This window comes from Rhinolophus sinicus, chromosome 5 (genome assembly GCF_057876585.1).
Source record: "Rhinolophus sinicus isolate RSI-liver-muscle chromosome 5, RSI-T2T, whole genome shotgun sequence".
In the NCBI taxonomy this organism is placed as follows: domain Eukaryota; kingdom Metazoa; phylum Chordata; class Mammalia; order Chiroptera; family Rhinolophidae; genus Rhinolophus; species Rhinolophus sinicus.
In genome coordinates, this window is record NC_142505.1 from 89,119,988 (window position 1) to 89,134,711 (window position 14,724).

The 14,724-nt window shown below is 40.9% G+C and overlaps 2 protein-coding genes across 6 annotated transcripts in view; both read left to right on the forward strand.

The window, feature by feature from the left end:
- Positions 1-994, forward strand: part of AFAP1L1 (actin filament associated protein 1 like 1) — a 57,043-nt gene extending 56,049 nt beyond the window's left edge. For all 5 annotated transcript variants that reach the window (XM_088798698.1, XM_088798700.1, XM_088798699.1 and 2 more), the window contains one exon: positions 642-994. In XM_088798698.1, the coding sequence (XP_088654824.1) occupies positions 642-665 (24 nt within the window). In that variant the 3' untranslated portion in view covers positions 666-994. The remainder of the gene's footprint in view (positions 1-641) is intronic.
- A 745-nt stretch (positions 995-1,739) lies between these two features.
- On the forward strand, positions 1,740-14,209 carry GRPEL2 (GrpE like 2, mitochondrial). The gene is made up of 5 exons (XM_088798703.1): positions 1,740-3,529; positions 4,735-5,024; positions 7,346-7,499; positions 8,388-8,469; positions 11,028-14,209. Exons 2-5 carry the CDS (start codon positions 4,948-4,950, stop codon positions 11,390-11,392), a joined length of 678 nt encoding a protein of 225 aa, XP_088654829.1. The 5' UTR covers positions 1,740-3,529; positions 4,735-4,947; the 3' UTR covers positions 11,393-14,209.
- Positions 14,210-14,724: the final 515 nt, after the last annotated feature.

The following is a 14,724-nucleotide window of genomic DNA, read 5'->3' on the forward strand; positions in this document are numbered from 1 at the left end:
GAATGTGGAGAATGAGGAAAAGAAAGGGATCAAGGATGACTCCTAGGTCCCTGCCCTGAGCAACTGTGATTCAGGTGGCGAAGACTGGGAGATAAGTAGGCTGGGACTGGAGAATCCTCCCACCAACAATTTTCTTACCGCCACGTTCTACCCTGGTTCACACCATCACCTCCAGGGCTGGCTAGAATCCCATGCATCGTTTATGGGTGAAGAGCCATCCCCTGCTGGCCATGACTTCAGTATACCTCTCAGATGAATTCCTAGACAGCCCCGAGAGAAGGGAAGGACCGTGTGGGCTGCCTGCTCACGCCTCCTTACCAGACTGCTTTGGCTTCTCTCCCATCAGGCTCCTCCTCCACCCCAAGGTCCTGTGGAAGTCCCCACTCCCCTCCTCCTTCTGGGCCTCAGTTTTCTTGTCTGAGAAAGGTAAATGTTGTGAGGTTTGAGCCCCCTTGGAGATGAGACCCATTGCAGAGAAATGATTTACCCACAGCCTAAGAAACAGAGGAGGACCAGGAAGGACCTATGGTCTCTAACATGGTCAGTGGGAGCTTTCTATGAGGTACAGTGGAATGTGTTTATCCTACAAGTCACAACAGACTACTCAACAAACTGATTTGTCTTCTCTTTCTGTACTTCAGGAATGGGAAATGAAGAAGACCTAGAAACAGGATGAGGATTTTATCCAAAGAAAACATCAGCTTGTCCATCTAAAGCGGAAATGCTTTTTTCACAAAGAGACATCAGAAGACTGGAAGTAGCCCCCACTTTCTGGGGCACCCAGAAGACCAGCCTTTATTGTCTGCATGAGAGGGGGTATAGGGAGGGAAGAAGGAGGAAGAAGGAAATGTAGGACATCCTCATATAACTTTACAGAGGGTGGAAAATGGGGGTGGAGGGAGACAGAAATCTGCACAGTTGTAAAGGTTTTGTTAAATGTCTTTGTCTTCCCTTCTGAAGAAGAAATGAAAGCATATGTGAATAAGCCATTCCATCCCATTCTCAGCATCCCATTCCCAGTCCTTCAGGCAAAGGAAGGCAGTGCTAAAGCATCAGTGGTGCAGTATGGAGACAAGACTTGATCCTCTGATGACATTTGCGCCAGCTGGATTCATGTCGGGCATTACTGAGAGCCCTGGGCACGATAAACAGGCTGAAACATCAATAGAACTACCCCTGCTTGCATAAGAGGGAATGAAAGCTACAGAGAACATGCAAACTCGACAAGCATTCCTCATCTGCTTTAGGCAGATGCCGCTACCAGAACCTCAGATTTGAACTGTTTTCAAATCAGAGATCTGCATATGGAACAGGCAAGGAGGTTCAGCCAATGACATATTTTTAGCTCAGAGTGATACTCAATGACAGGAGCATGGATTTCTAATGTCCACAAGATTTTGCAGGCTTTGTTGGGTGGGGTCATTTGCTGTCAATCAAGTCCTGTACCTATTTTTATGACACTCCAGCTCCAGGAGCTATAGTTAAAAATCTAATTGACACTCCGTGTTTATCCTTATCTTGCACTCAGAGGCCCAGCAGCCCTTCCATATCTGCTATCAAGTAAAACTATCAGGGAGAACTAAGAGGACAGTGGCTCATTTATGCAACATGAGTGCCTTTTACAAACACTTGATACTTTTATAGGAGAGCAAGGACGTCAAATCCTGGACAGTCTCCTTACTGCGCCACATACTACTTTCTCAACATTGCAGGCACTTTATAAATCTTTCCCACATTCCCCTCCAATAAAGACAAAACCATTTAACTGTATAAGCTTATAAGTTAGCTCAAGGGCAGAGAAGGGAAGTCCCAGAATAACCTCTGGACACTTTGCTAGAGGCTTCACATACTTTACCCTGTCTAAGGCTTTACATACTTGAGCCTCATCCAAGAGTTTCCACCCTTTGAGACAGCTGGAGAACAGAACAAGAAAAATAACCTGCCCAAAAGCACCTAGCTGGTCAGTGGCAGAGCATAAGGCTTAGGGCTTATGAGCCTGGATCCAGGCAGGGCTGGGTTTGAGCCCTGCTTCTGCCACTTAACAGCTGTGACTTTGGGAAAGTCACTTGACCTCTCTCATTCTTATTTTCCTTACCTATGAAAACCTGGTTAACAATTGTACCTTCCTCCCAAAACTGTCAGGGGAACTCAATGAGATAACAATACGTGGGAAGCATCTTGTGCGGTATCCAAGAAATAGTAAATGCCCGGTCAATAGTGGTTCTTTTTACTAACTAGATAAGATAGGTCTGACTCAAAATCCTGTGTCCTTTCTACTGGAGAAGAAATGACTTTTATATGGTAATTACAACCACCAAAAGCTATAAGGCAACCAATCGGTAACTGACAGTTTTCATCCAGATTCTACCTGTCTTCAATGACAAAGGTGCTCACATAATCTGGATGGTCAATGTTCTTTTTTAAATGTGGATCCTGGAATGTCACCTAACAACCCAACTGTGTCTTCATTCTTTCTCATGCCGTTATTTTGAGGCTGTCTTTTTCTACCAACAGATCTTAGACCCTTTGAGAGGTGGGGCCCTAGAACATTAATAACTAACATTTATTGAGCACTCACCATGTATCAGGCACTATGTTAGCCAGGGCCAGCTTCACAGGCAGGCAACCTGTACAGTCACGCTTAGTAGGGCCCTCTGCTTAGTTGATTTCTCTGCTGTTGCCCTATTAATAAGTTTAGAACAAGGGATTCCACGTTTTCCTTTTTCCTTTTAAATTACATAGCAGGTCCTGGTGCTAATCACATTTCTAGGCATTAGCCCTTTAGTTTTCATTAAAACCCTGTGAGATTGGTTCTATGATCCTACTTTTCAAAGTTTAGGAAATGGAAGCCCAGAGAGGTCAGGTAACCTGCCAAAGCCCACAGTGAAAGTGGTGGAGCCAGTACTTGAATATAGTAAGTGTGACCCTAGAGCCCTTCTCAGGTCTAAGCCTGTTTCATCCCCTCGCACTCAACATTCAGAAGCACACTACCACTTAATAAAAGATGAATGAATGGATGGATGCACGTATGCAGCACATTTGGTAAGTTAGACAGCTAAGAGAGGTGGAGAGAAAATAGCTAAAGCATGGATGCCAGTTCTTGCTTGTTAAAATGCCTTGTTTGGTTGTTTTTCAAAGTATAGGCTCATGGATCTAAGGTAGTCCTGAAGTTCCATCCTTCCCAACACTACCAGATGTTTTGACTATGGGATTTGTAGTGTCACTGGATCCTCAGTGGGGGACCTTAAGCAGGGTCACCAACCTCAGCTTCAATGTTCTCATATGTAAAAGGGTATCATAATCCCTCCTTAAATCATGTTGCTCTTCTCCTAAGGCCAAAAAGAAACATAAGGCATTTGTTGGCTATAAGCCATAAGGCAACCAACACATAACTGACAGTTTTCATCCAGATTCTACAACACATCTGAGCTGGGCCTTGGATAGAATATAGACACGCAAAAGACTTCCAGCTCTGGCCTCGTGGAATTCATAGACAAGCAGAGAGAAAATCTTATCCAAATAGCTACAAGTAAGTCATGTTATGGTGAAGATTCAGAATGATGAAGGCACATTTCCCATCCCTTAAAAAACATTTTTTTTTTTAACCTTAGAGACTATCCAGAACTAGTCTGGCAACTCCAAGTAACCTCAACCCCAATCACCAGTCCATCCTCCTATCCTGTCAGCTTTCCATACTAAATCTCTCTAAAATTCATCCTCTTCTTCCCATCTCCACTGATTCCATCCAACTTCATTAATTCATTCAACAAACTTTATTGAGCACCTACTATGTGCAGCTACTGTACTAGATATCAGAAATCATAGCTGTGAGCAAGACAGACCCTCATGAAACACACTGTAGCTGGGAGAACAAACAAAAAGAAAACGAAACGAAACAAAATAGTTAAGATGAAAACAAAAATGTGCTGGACACACCTAAAATAGTACCTACCTCAATTAGGGTGGTTACAAAAATCTCTATGGAAGTGACCCCAGGACACTTGGCATGGACTTTTCCAACAGCTTGTCTCCCTATTTCCATTCATCAATCTCTTCCCTGTAGCAAAATGACTCCCTTAAACATTTGAAGGCTTTGAAACACATTCCCAATTCAACCAAAGTGAGACTCAAGTTCATTCAACAACAAAAATTTAAACTGTATCAGAGCACTGGTCATTGAAAATGAAGACCTGTCCCCCCCCAAAAAAAAAAAAAAAAAAAATATCTCCCCTAATGGAACTCCCGTTTTAGTGAGGGAAAATAAGAAAATTGGAGGGAAAAAAGCAGGGAAGTGATTGGGGGAGGAGGGGGGTCAGGCTCCTATTTTTCAAAAATCCCTGTGATCTGGCCCTGCCTAACCGTAGTCTTATGTTGCCCCTCTGCTTCCTCTAATATTTCAGTCCCTTACTCGCAATACTCTCCCTCTTCACTGGGTCTTTGCAGATGCTTACTTCTACCTGAACTACTTTCCTGCTCTTTTCATCTACTCATTCTTCAGCTTTCAGTTCAAATATAATTTCCTTTAGGAAAATTCCCCACACGGCCATACTGTATTCTAGGCTTCCGCAGTACCATGCCCCTCGCCTTTAAACCTCGGTCCTATTTTACTTTTATATTGTGTTTGCATTTGTTTGTTGTTTATAACTTCATATAAGCTCCGTGAGGGTACAGCTGGGATCCCCTTTGTTCACCGCATATTCCAAAACTAGCAACGAACCTATATCGTTATGACAGAAACACATCTTACGCGTGGAATACGCCGCGGACCGGAAATGTCGCACTCCGGAACACAAGCACGGAGCACAAGGAAAACCAGAAGCGGAGCGTTCGTAGCCCTGAGGAGGAGACGCCCGCGAAGGCTGCCGGGAAGCGTGGTTTTTCAAGTGAGGGTATCTCGGCCTTGGAGCAAGTGCGCGTGCGCTGCCTCCGTCAGCCTAGGTCCTGAACATGGCGGCGCGTGCCTTGTGGGCGGTCCGGCAGCCGGTGCAGCGCTTCTTGGCCTCGAATGCAGCGTCCGATGGCAGGTAAGAAACCAAGGCAAGCCGCCGGGACGTGAGGACAATGCCGGACGAGCAGGCTGGGGCCGTTGTGGGCGAGAGGCCCCATTAAGCCTCGGCGGCTAGGATCAGGCGCTCATGGCCCCATTCTACAGTGGGGCAAACTGAGGCCGACAGCGGCGCATCTTTGCCAGGCGGGGGAAGGTGGGAAGGTCCGAGGTCACGTCCTCGGAGGTGGGAAGGCTCTTAAGACCCGAACAGAGATCCAATTGGGGAGGTACCTCTTCCCGCCTCTTCTTCCCAGCTGTGGTGTCCGCCGGTAAATTAGATTCTCTCACCTGATTCCTGTGTTAGTTTAGACCAGTCCCTTCCCAAATATCCGGGTTCCACTTTACCTGTCGGAAAAGGAGGGCATGGACTTGGTCTCTCCCCAAACGACCCTTTCACCTACTTTTGGGATTCTGTGAAGTTGTATTTGCTGCTTTTGCCCATCGGCCGCGGCAATTTTTATTGATCACTTGTAATGCCAATTGCAGAACTGTGGGTAGTTCTTTTTATTATCCCCCGTTTAATTGAGGGAACTGAGGTTTGGAAAAGTTGGGTAACTTCTTGGGATAATAACTGGGGTAATGGTGAAACCCAGATTGAAACCAGTCAGAGCTGCAGGATGGGCGCTTTTAATTAGTGAGCGATGTTAATTCACAGGAACAATTCCCTGTTGACTATTTCTTCCTGGGAAAGAATAAAATGGCTGAGTACACTGGTGGGTCAAATTCGACCTCTGAAATGTAAATTATGCTGCTGGAATCCGAGAATTTCTGTATGCATAACTGTCACCTTTTTATCTTACACCTGACCCAGCACCCCGCTCTAACACCTAGATGAGAGGGTGAATTCAGGGATTTCCGCCTTTTTTTAACAATCACAATTACTTTATTGTAAATCTTTTTGGCAGTTTGTGATGTAGGGAAATGACCAGAAGAAAAATTGCTCCTTCTGATAAAATTTCCCTCCACTCCAGTTGTGAAGCAGTAGGAATTGAAGGGATAGTCCATTATTCTCATCTGTTTCACGACGTGGGCTTTGGCCATTATCCCTTTAAACTGGCTTTGATAATATTATGACTTAATTTCTATTGTATAAATGTGTGGGTTTTTTTAGGAGGAAGGAGATATTTCACCCCATGTGATTTGCTCCAGATCTGTAGTGACCCTATTTTCTAAACCAAAAATTTAGAACCATATGTATTTCAAGACTGGCCTGGAAAGGCAGAGATAAAAGTTGTCTTGCCCACACCTTATTCTTGTTGTTCCTGCTTCCCTTTCTTGAGGCAAACTCCTTTACCCTCTTTAAACCTTTGCTCAGATGTCACCTCAATAAGCATTCTTCAATATATGCCAGTTTATATAAATAAACTATTTTTTAAAGAGCGTTTATACTCACAAATTGATTTTCTTGATGACTTTACATCAAATTATGAGGATCCAGGAGGTGTATTTGAAACTTCATTGAAGGGAAGGGGTCAGAACTGCAATCCAAGATCTACAAAACTAGCCCCTACTCCAAATGTCTTTCTATGTAAACTGAACTAAATGTTAAACATTTTAGCTGTACAGAAATTGCAGATTATAAACATAAGTGAATACAAAGATCTGTTTTATTCACCTGGTTATAATTCACCATCCATATACAAAGTGTTTCATACGTATTTAATTGACTTGATTTTACATATTGGCGAGTTACGATCTTAGAAGTTTCTTTTTCAGCACAGGTTCTCTTCTCTAAAAGCCTTACTTATAGCTTGCAATCAAGAAGATTTAGAATTCTAGGCCTAACTCCAGTTTGATAAAGTCCCTTTATTTGGCTTTATTTTCCCCACCTGTAGAATGAAGGATTGAACTAGAACTGTATGGCTTTGTGTTTTGAATTCTGCCTGCTGATATTGACCCGCTGGTTCTGGGTATCAGAACTTGGTTTTTTCTCTTGCTGACTTTTGTGTCCCCACTTCTGGCTATTTATTGCCTCATGATCAGTATCCTGGCTCAGTCGAATACTAGCTGTGTGATTTGAACAAGTCTTAAGCCTCTCTGAGCCTCAGTTTTCTCATCTATCAAATAGGGATGATATTTATCTCAAACATTGTTGTGAAATGAAAAGATAATTTACGTAAAATCCTGAAAACAGTGTCTGGTACTTAAAAAGCACTTTAACTGTTCATATTATTACTGTGACTGAAAGTCCTTTGTCTAAAGTTCAATCTGGAAACTTCCCAGTCTCTGAACTTTGTTGTCACTTTGGCGGTTGACAATGGCATTTCTTCATCATGTGCCACCTCCCTCCCACTTTAGGGGATGTCTGCATTCTTTCAGCACTGCCACCCAGAGAACTGCTGGTGAGGATTGCGGTTCTGAGGACCCTCCTGACGAGCTTGGGCCCTCTCTTGCAGAAAGAGCCTTAAAGCTAAAAGCTGTTAAGCTAGAGAAGGAAGTCCAGGACTTAACAGTGAGTGGATTTTATATTATCTATTCTTCACATATTCTCTCTGGTTTAAATATCCAAGTAAAGGTTTTTATGTCAAGTTTTTAAAGTAAGTTTCTTCTAATGGGCTGTTAACCTCTCCACTTCCACTCTCTTGCTAGGTGTACTAGGCAAAATCTGTAGTAGTTCAAAAATTTCACTGAGTAAGAATAGTTATCTCTTTCAGTTCCCTGTTGTGTTACAGTACTTAGATATCTGATATTTTGGTACCTTCAAAGGAGGTGCAGTGAGTGTCTGGCATGTGGTAGGCACTCAGTAAATATTTGGTGAATGAATGAGATCATTTATCATTTTTTTCTGCTGATCAGATTCCATTTGGCAAACTGTCCTGTACTGGGTTGATAGACACACTTTGAGGAAGATAGATGTTAGAGTAATTACAAAGCAAGACCACCCAGAGTGGTAGAGAAGTTGGAAAGCATGTTTTATGAGAAAAGTTAAAACAACCAGGGATTATAAGAACGAAAGAGAAAAAGACTAAAGGGGCTGAAATAATTGCCTTCAAATAGATGACGCACTTTTAAAACATACTCTTGGTTGTCCTAGAGTTCAATTCAATGAACAAAACCTGGAGGGTGGCAGTGTTGGCTGAATGTGAAAAAGAAAGCTTTTTCTCAAGATGAGCTTGAAAACTGTTGTTAAAGTGTTCAAACTAGCAGGCTAAATGACAGCCGTTTGGGGCTGCGGTAAAGGGGATTTGGAGTAGCTAATGTAAGATTCTTACAACTCTACTAATTTTTTTCAAATTAAAAACCTATCACAAGGGTAAAATTTGTAAAGTAAGCAAAAACATTCTTTCCTACCAAAAGGCGTTTGTTGTCTCATCATTTTGACTTTGCTTTTGATGGTCAGGTGAGATACCAGAGAGCTGTAGCTGATGGTGAAAACTTAAGAAGGCGAACCCAGAGATGTGTAGAAGACGCTAAGATATTTGGTGAGAGATTTAGTTACAATAAAAAATACCTTTGACTTCAAGGCCATCTCCTAACAGTTCTTCAAACTGAACATGTTGAAAACGCATCTGGATCCTTAACTGATCCCTTCAATTATTCCCATAGGCTTTCCATGCTGCTTATAGGGAATGTTCTCAAGTGAACCATTTGCTAAAATAATGCTTCTCTTTATTTTGACCAAACCATTGTTATTTTATTTTTCAAACATGTATATTTAATATTCTAGTGCTTATACAGACAGTTCTGTTTAACTCGTTAACCAACAAGTGAATCATTAAGATGTTCAGAGGAGACTCCAAAGAACAGATACACACAGGCAATAAGGAATGCTAATATTTGCTTCCTAGGAGCAAAATTGGCCTGTCTCTATAGTGCAATAATCAATTGTATCTCCAGCAGACAATTTTTGCTACCATGGACAAGAACTATTTGCATCATTTTCAGTATTCTAGAACTTGCTAAGTTATAAAATAACTCAAAGACAAAAGCATGGACCATATGGAAACAGATTTCCCTGAAGGCTGTGCTAAATCACATCTATTTTTGCACTGATGACACAGAATAATCTTTTTGGTCTGTTTCAAAGTCTTTCAGAAATTTTTCTCTATATGCACCACATCCTGTTCCAAATGTGTTCATGAAAATATTAGTTGAGTAACGGATTCATGGGTAAAGGGCAAATCTATGATTATTTGCTGTGCTCTCAATTTAATATGGAACATGGTACTTTTGCTACACTTAGAAGGAAAATGCCCAAAAAAGTGAATTTGTGATAGATATAGAATGAGTCCATTGTCTCCTGACCCTTTATCTATTATTCTTTCCCTGTATCACACTACTTCCTGTTCTCTGGATTTTATTTGTTTGTGTACAGATTCATTTCATTCCTATCCTGTCCAACCCCAGTGCTTTGGTATAGCCTTCTGCTTTTCATTCAGTGCTGTAGACGTCATGTTTCAAAGCTTCAAGTATCAGCTAAGTAATGACCTCCAAATTGTATCCCTGATCATTTCATCCAAGTTTTAGTCTCTTACTTCCAGCTATCAGGGCCTAGCAAACTACAGCCTGCGAGCCAAGCCTGCTGTCTCTTAATCCATAAATACAGTTCTGTATTTCGTCATTAAAAATAAGTGGAAAATTATTTTCTCTTTTGTTATATAAAATCTTTGATTTTGCTTCTTGTCCCACAAAACCTCAAATAATTTACTTACAGCCCTTTACAGAAAAAGTTGGCTGACCTCTGAGCTACAGGGAATTTTTGTAGCAGATAAACCAGTTGTGATAAGTGGGGAAGAGTTCCTGCCTGCTTGAGGGAGCAGGGTGAATTGGCTTTGAGTTAGGAACTGGCTTATGTCAGTTTCCTTAAGAATTAAAAAGGTCCCCAGAAATAAGTACATATTAAACAAGTACATATTAAACTCAAAAGAATTTAATAGATTATCTAATTTATTTGTTTACAGAGCAAGATGTGTCTAGCAAAACATGCCATATAAGTCCTTTCCTTAGGTCATTTCTTCCTGTGGCCAGGAATACTTAGAAAAGTGAAGACTGCTCAGTGAGCAGGGAGGTATGAAAAAAGTAGAATGTTTTTAAAGGGCACAGCATGATGACTGTTCTCCTGTCTGTCAGTCACTCCTTCCTTGGTCATCTCTTTTATTGCTTGCCGGTAGCTGGTCTTTTTACCTCTGAGAGCAGTTGAGATGGTGTCTGTTTTGGGACAGGGCCTTAAAGCTGTCCCTGGATCAATGCCAGATGAAGAAAGTCCTGTGACCCCACCAGCCCCTACCAGGGCACTGGTGTTATCATAGACATCTGTAATAGTGACGTCCCTTCTCATAATTTTTGTCGGAAAAATCAAAGTGCAGCTTTTGGGAATCATGAGATGTCTCAACAACCAAGTTAGCTTTTATCTTGTCACAGTTCTTGTGATTCTAAAAAGGTAAGTTTTGGCCCAGCTCCAGCAGTTATGTGTAACTTCATAGCAGGCAGTTGGAGACTCATTTGTGGATGTGTCTTACTTTCCCGTTCCTATTTAGCCAGTCCTCAAAGTAAACCACTCTTTTGACTCCCCCTTAGCACAGTCTTGTCAACCATTTTTTTTTATTATTGCCCGCGCCCCCCCCCCCCCGCCATGAAATACTAATATCTTGTCCCTATTGAGAACGTATGCCTCAGCAAACTGAGACAGGCAGGAATTTTCAAAATGTACATAACTCAGTGCTAAAAATAACCAACAAAAGTACCAGAAGCATAAAAATGGTCAAGTTTTTAAAGAACAGGTTCCTGAGCCTATTGTACAGTCTTTCGTAGTTCTTGGTTCTGACCATCTTCCCCGTTTCCTCGTAGGTTTCCTACAGATTCCGAAAGTATCTGGCTTGTCAGTTGGGTTGGGGTGGTAATCATTGATCATGGTCCCCGGGTCCTGTGTGGCAATCTTCCCTCTTCCTGGGGTACCCAGTATACTAGCTACCTATCTGGGCCTTCCCCAAATGCAGAGTGATTTCCTCACAAACAATAAAAGTATCTGGCTTTTCTGTAGGAATTCAGAGTTTCTGTAAGGACTTGGTAGAGGTGGCAGACATTTTGGAGAAGACAACAGAATGCATTTCTGAAGAGACGGAGCCTGGGGACCAGAAACTCACTCTGGAGAAGATCTTCCGAGGGTTGTCACTTTTAGAAGCAAAGCTGAAAAGTGTGTTTGCCAAGCATGGCCTGGAGAAGATGACACCCATTGGTGACAAATATGACCCTCATGAGCACGAACTCATCTGTCATGTGCCAGCCGATGTTGGGGTGCAGCCTGGCACCGTGGCATTAGTAAGGCAAGATGGCTACAAGCTTCATGGCCGTACCATTAGACTTGCCCAGGTGGAAGTGGCGGTGGAATCTCAGAGAAGACTGTGAACGGGCCATGAGGAACTGAAGGTTCTTCCGGAGTGCAGTCCCCTGTGTTTTCTTTATTTATTAAACTAGGTTTATATTGTACATGAGGTACTTCATGTGACCTGTTTTGGATTTAGTCATATTGGCTTTATTTCTCAGATACTCTGTTGATTTAATGTGACCTGTTTGGTCTCATCAAAAGTCTTGCCACTGGGCATTTGAACAATGTGACAAGTGTTCCTATGGCCTTTATCAAAATACGTTTAAGAAAATTATTTTTAAATTAGTATTCTGATGACTTTCAATCCAAAATCTTTTTAAAAGGTGGAAATTAGTATATGTTTATGTATTTTCAACTAATTGTTCCTTTCGAATAGTCTATAACAGGAATTGTATAGGATCTTGTGTTTTGTGCGGAAAGGGGTTGGTTCAACATTTTGGTGCTTAGATGATAAAGCTTTATAACTATGAATTTAGATCATTTGGGTTGATTTTTATATACACTGATTTTTCAGGACTTTGCCTTTTTATTTTATTTTCCATATAGCCATTTTTTTGTCCTTTTAGTCCCTGCCAGGTAGATTTTATATTCATACTCAATGTCCTATTCCAGTTCCCATTTATGAGGGATGAAGGCCCAGGTAAGACTTGGGAGGCAGGGAATATCGAGAAATTTGAGATACCCAAGTCCCTTTCAAGTAAGGATGGCCTAGAAACCACGTGCTTTCTTTGCTGAGTTATCGTCAACTTATTTTCAGCCTCCTAGGTATATAATCATTTCAGGGAAACTGAGGCAGCTAATGACCCAAATTGGTCTATATTGGTGATTTACTTACAACTTCTCTTTCTAACAGCCCTGAAATTCTCTGCCACTTGGTCAAATTTGCCTTATGTTCCTTTGTTAGATTATTGGGGGATGTGGTCTGGACAAAAAAAAGGTGTTAAGTTCCCATGATTTCTCATTTCATTAAGTTGAATTTTTTTTCTTTAATTGGAACTCACAAATCACTACCTCTCTTACATTGACAAACTTTGTTTCCTAGTTTTTATATCTGTCTTAATATCACGTGTGTGTAAACATCTCACTCCCCTTTTATGTATTGACGACCTAGAGATAATGAGCCTATGTGTTTATTTTGTATTCTTTCAGTCTTATTTCTTATAGCTGGTGTTCTATAAAAGATTTGTTCAATAAATGAGTTAGTGAATGAATGATGCATCAGACTTTAGAAACTAGGTCACTTACGGCTATTTTAATGTTAGAAGAGGCCTTAAAGATGGTTTAATCTCACCCATTTTGCTTCTTCTGAAGTATGAAAACAGTCTTTTTAGAATTGAACTCAAAGAAAAAAGAATCTCTAAAACTAGTGAACTAAATTTCAGTGAGAACTTGAATAAGGAACAACTAGATATTAACTTCAATCAATTAAGACTGAACAGTACTTTAAGGAACATACAAAGATGTCCCCAGCAGACAAATGTTCGCTGTCCAGATCGCATAAGTTTAGGTTTAAGTTAGTTACTCATAAGTCCATTTCTACTGGAACTCTGTCAGCCTTTCAGTGGAATGCTGAAAGTTATTCTCTTAGACATTGTATATAATTCTGGGACACTACACAGATCTATATCAATAAAGCCATCCCCCAATGGGCCCTACCACCTCCATCAAATGTAGACTCTTAAAAAACACATATATATATATGCTTTTCAAATGCAAACAAAACACTGGTAAGATTTTTAAACCAGAACCTCTTTTGTCATTCCACTAAGTGCATACTGTAAGTTTAATGAGCAGCTTTCACAATAGGAATTTGTCTTTTGTTGCCTGGATTACTTTGAGATTGACAGATGGTGACAATGAGAAAATGAGCCAGTTCTAATTACCCATGTGTTCTTGGATTACTAGCTATCATTACCAGTGTATTAGAATAACCATAATTTTAGATATGGAATGTTCTGATTACTTTTAAGTTTTCTAATATTCCTTGCAACCTCCTGTTTTAGCAAATAGGTTGAGAATAATTTTAGGTTATTTTATTCAGTAGTTTTGCAGACTTAAAATTGTAAATTTAGAGGATGGAGCTATAACAGTAACAATCTCAAAAAAGTGAAGGGCTTTGTGGAGTTAGAGCACCATAATAGAGCATAAGATTGGTAGGCAGAAACTTGAACATGAATCCTAGCTCAGTCACCTATGTAACCTTGGGTCCCAGTCATTTCACCCTTCTGAGCCTGCTTCCTTGTTTGTAAAATGGTTATAATTCTCTCACAATATTGTGAGGATTAAATGAAATGTGTAAATTGCCTATTACATTAGGCCGTCCAATATTTTTGTTGCTTTTTATTATACACATTTTTCCTATGTTTTTATAGCTGCCTAAAGTCTAGGAAAAGGGTTAAGAGGTGCTTAGCTATTAAAACTTAAAAGCTAATCAGAGTTACTTATTTTCCTTCCAGTTTCTGGTTGTTTGGGTTTTGTTTTCTAACCATACACAAGGAATACACATTTTTAGACTGAAAGAGCAAGAAAATTGTGTCAGTGCTCTGAATTTTCATCTTGGTGGTAAAATGAAAAGACATTGGCTTGCAGAGGATATGTAAGGAAGGTTTGCCTCACTTGAAGAGGGGATCTTCCTGTTTTAGTACTTGGATTCTACAAATCTTATGGATTTTCCTCACTGCCATAAAGGAACCAGTTGGTAATTATTTGGTGCTTTCGTGGCAAAGGATTTGATAAGTGACTAAGGGTTCTTAAACACTAAAGCAAAATCAAATAGGGAAAACTAAAGAAGATACACGATATTCAGAAATAATAAAACCCTACTTGAAATTACTGCAGTTCACTTGTTGAGTGTCTTTGTTTGCCTAATTCATACTGTATGTTGACATGCATTGACTGCTGAGTCACCTTGTTGATGCTCAGTAGAGATGGCTTGAGATTTCACAGCAGCCCAGCCAAATGGATGTAGTATAGGCATTCCACACCCTAACCCCGTGTTGAAGTCTTTGTTTCTCTTTCGTCTGATTCCTATGTATTTCTTAGATCTGGACTCCTGTTTTTGCCTTCCTTTCTGGAATTGCCTTATTTTCTTGTGCTTATTTCCTGGTTCTAATTGTCTTATCTGTTTTAACCACTTTACTTGAACTGCTGAACTTCTGACCGTCCTCTCCACCAGATGACTGACACATGACGTTGTTCTCACATGTCCTTCCCAATCTTTGCCTGGCTTCCTTTACCTCTGCTCAGCTGGCTTCTACATACCCAGCAGCCTGGCTGATTGGCCCTCTTTGGAGCCAGCCTTTCCTGCAGTTTAGCCTCGCATTTGCATTATTCTTCCAATCTTGCCTATACA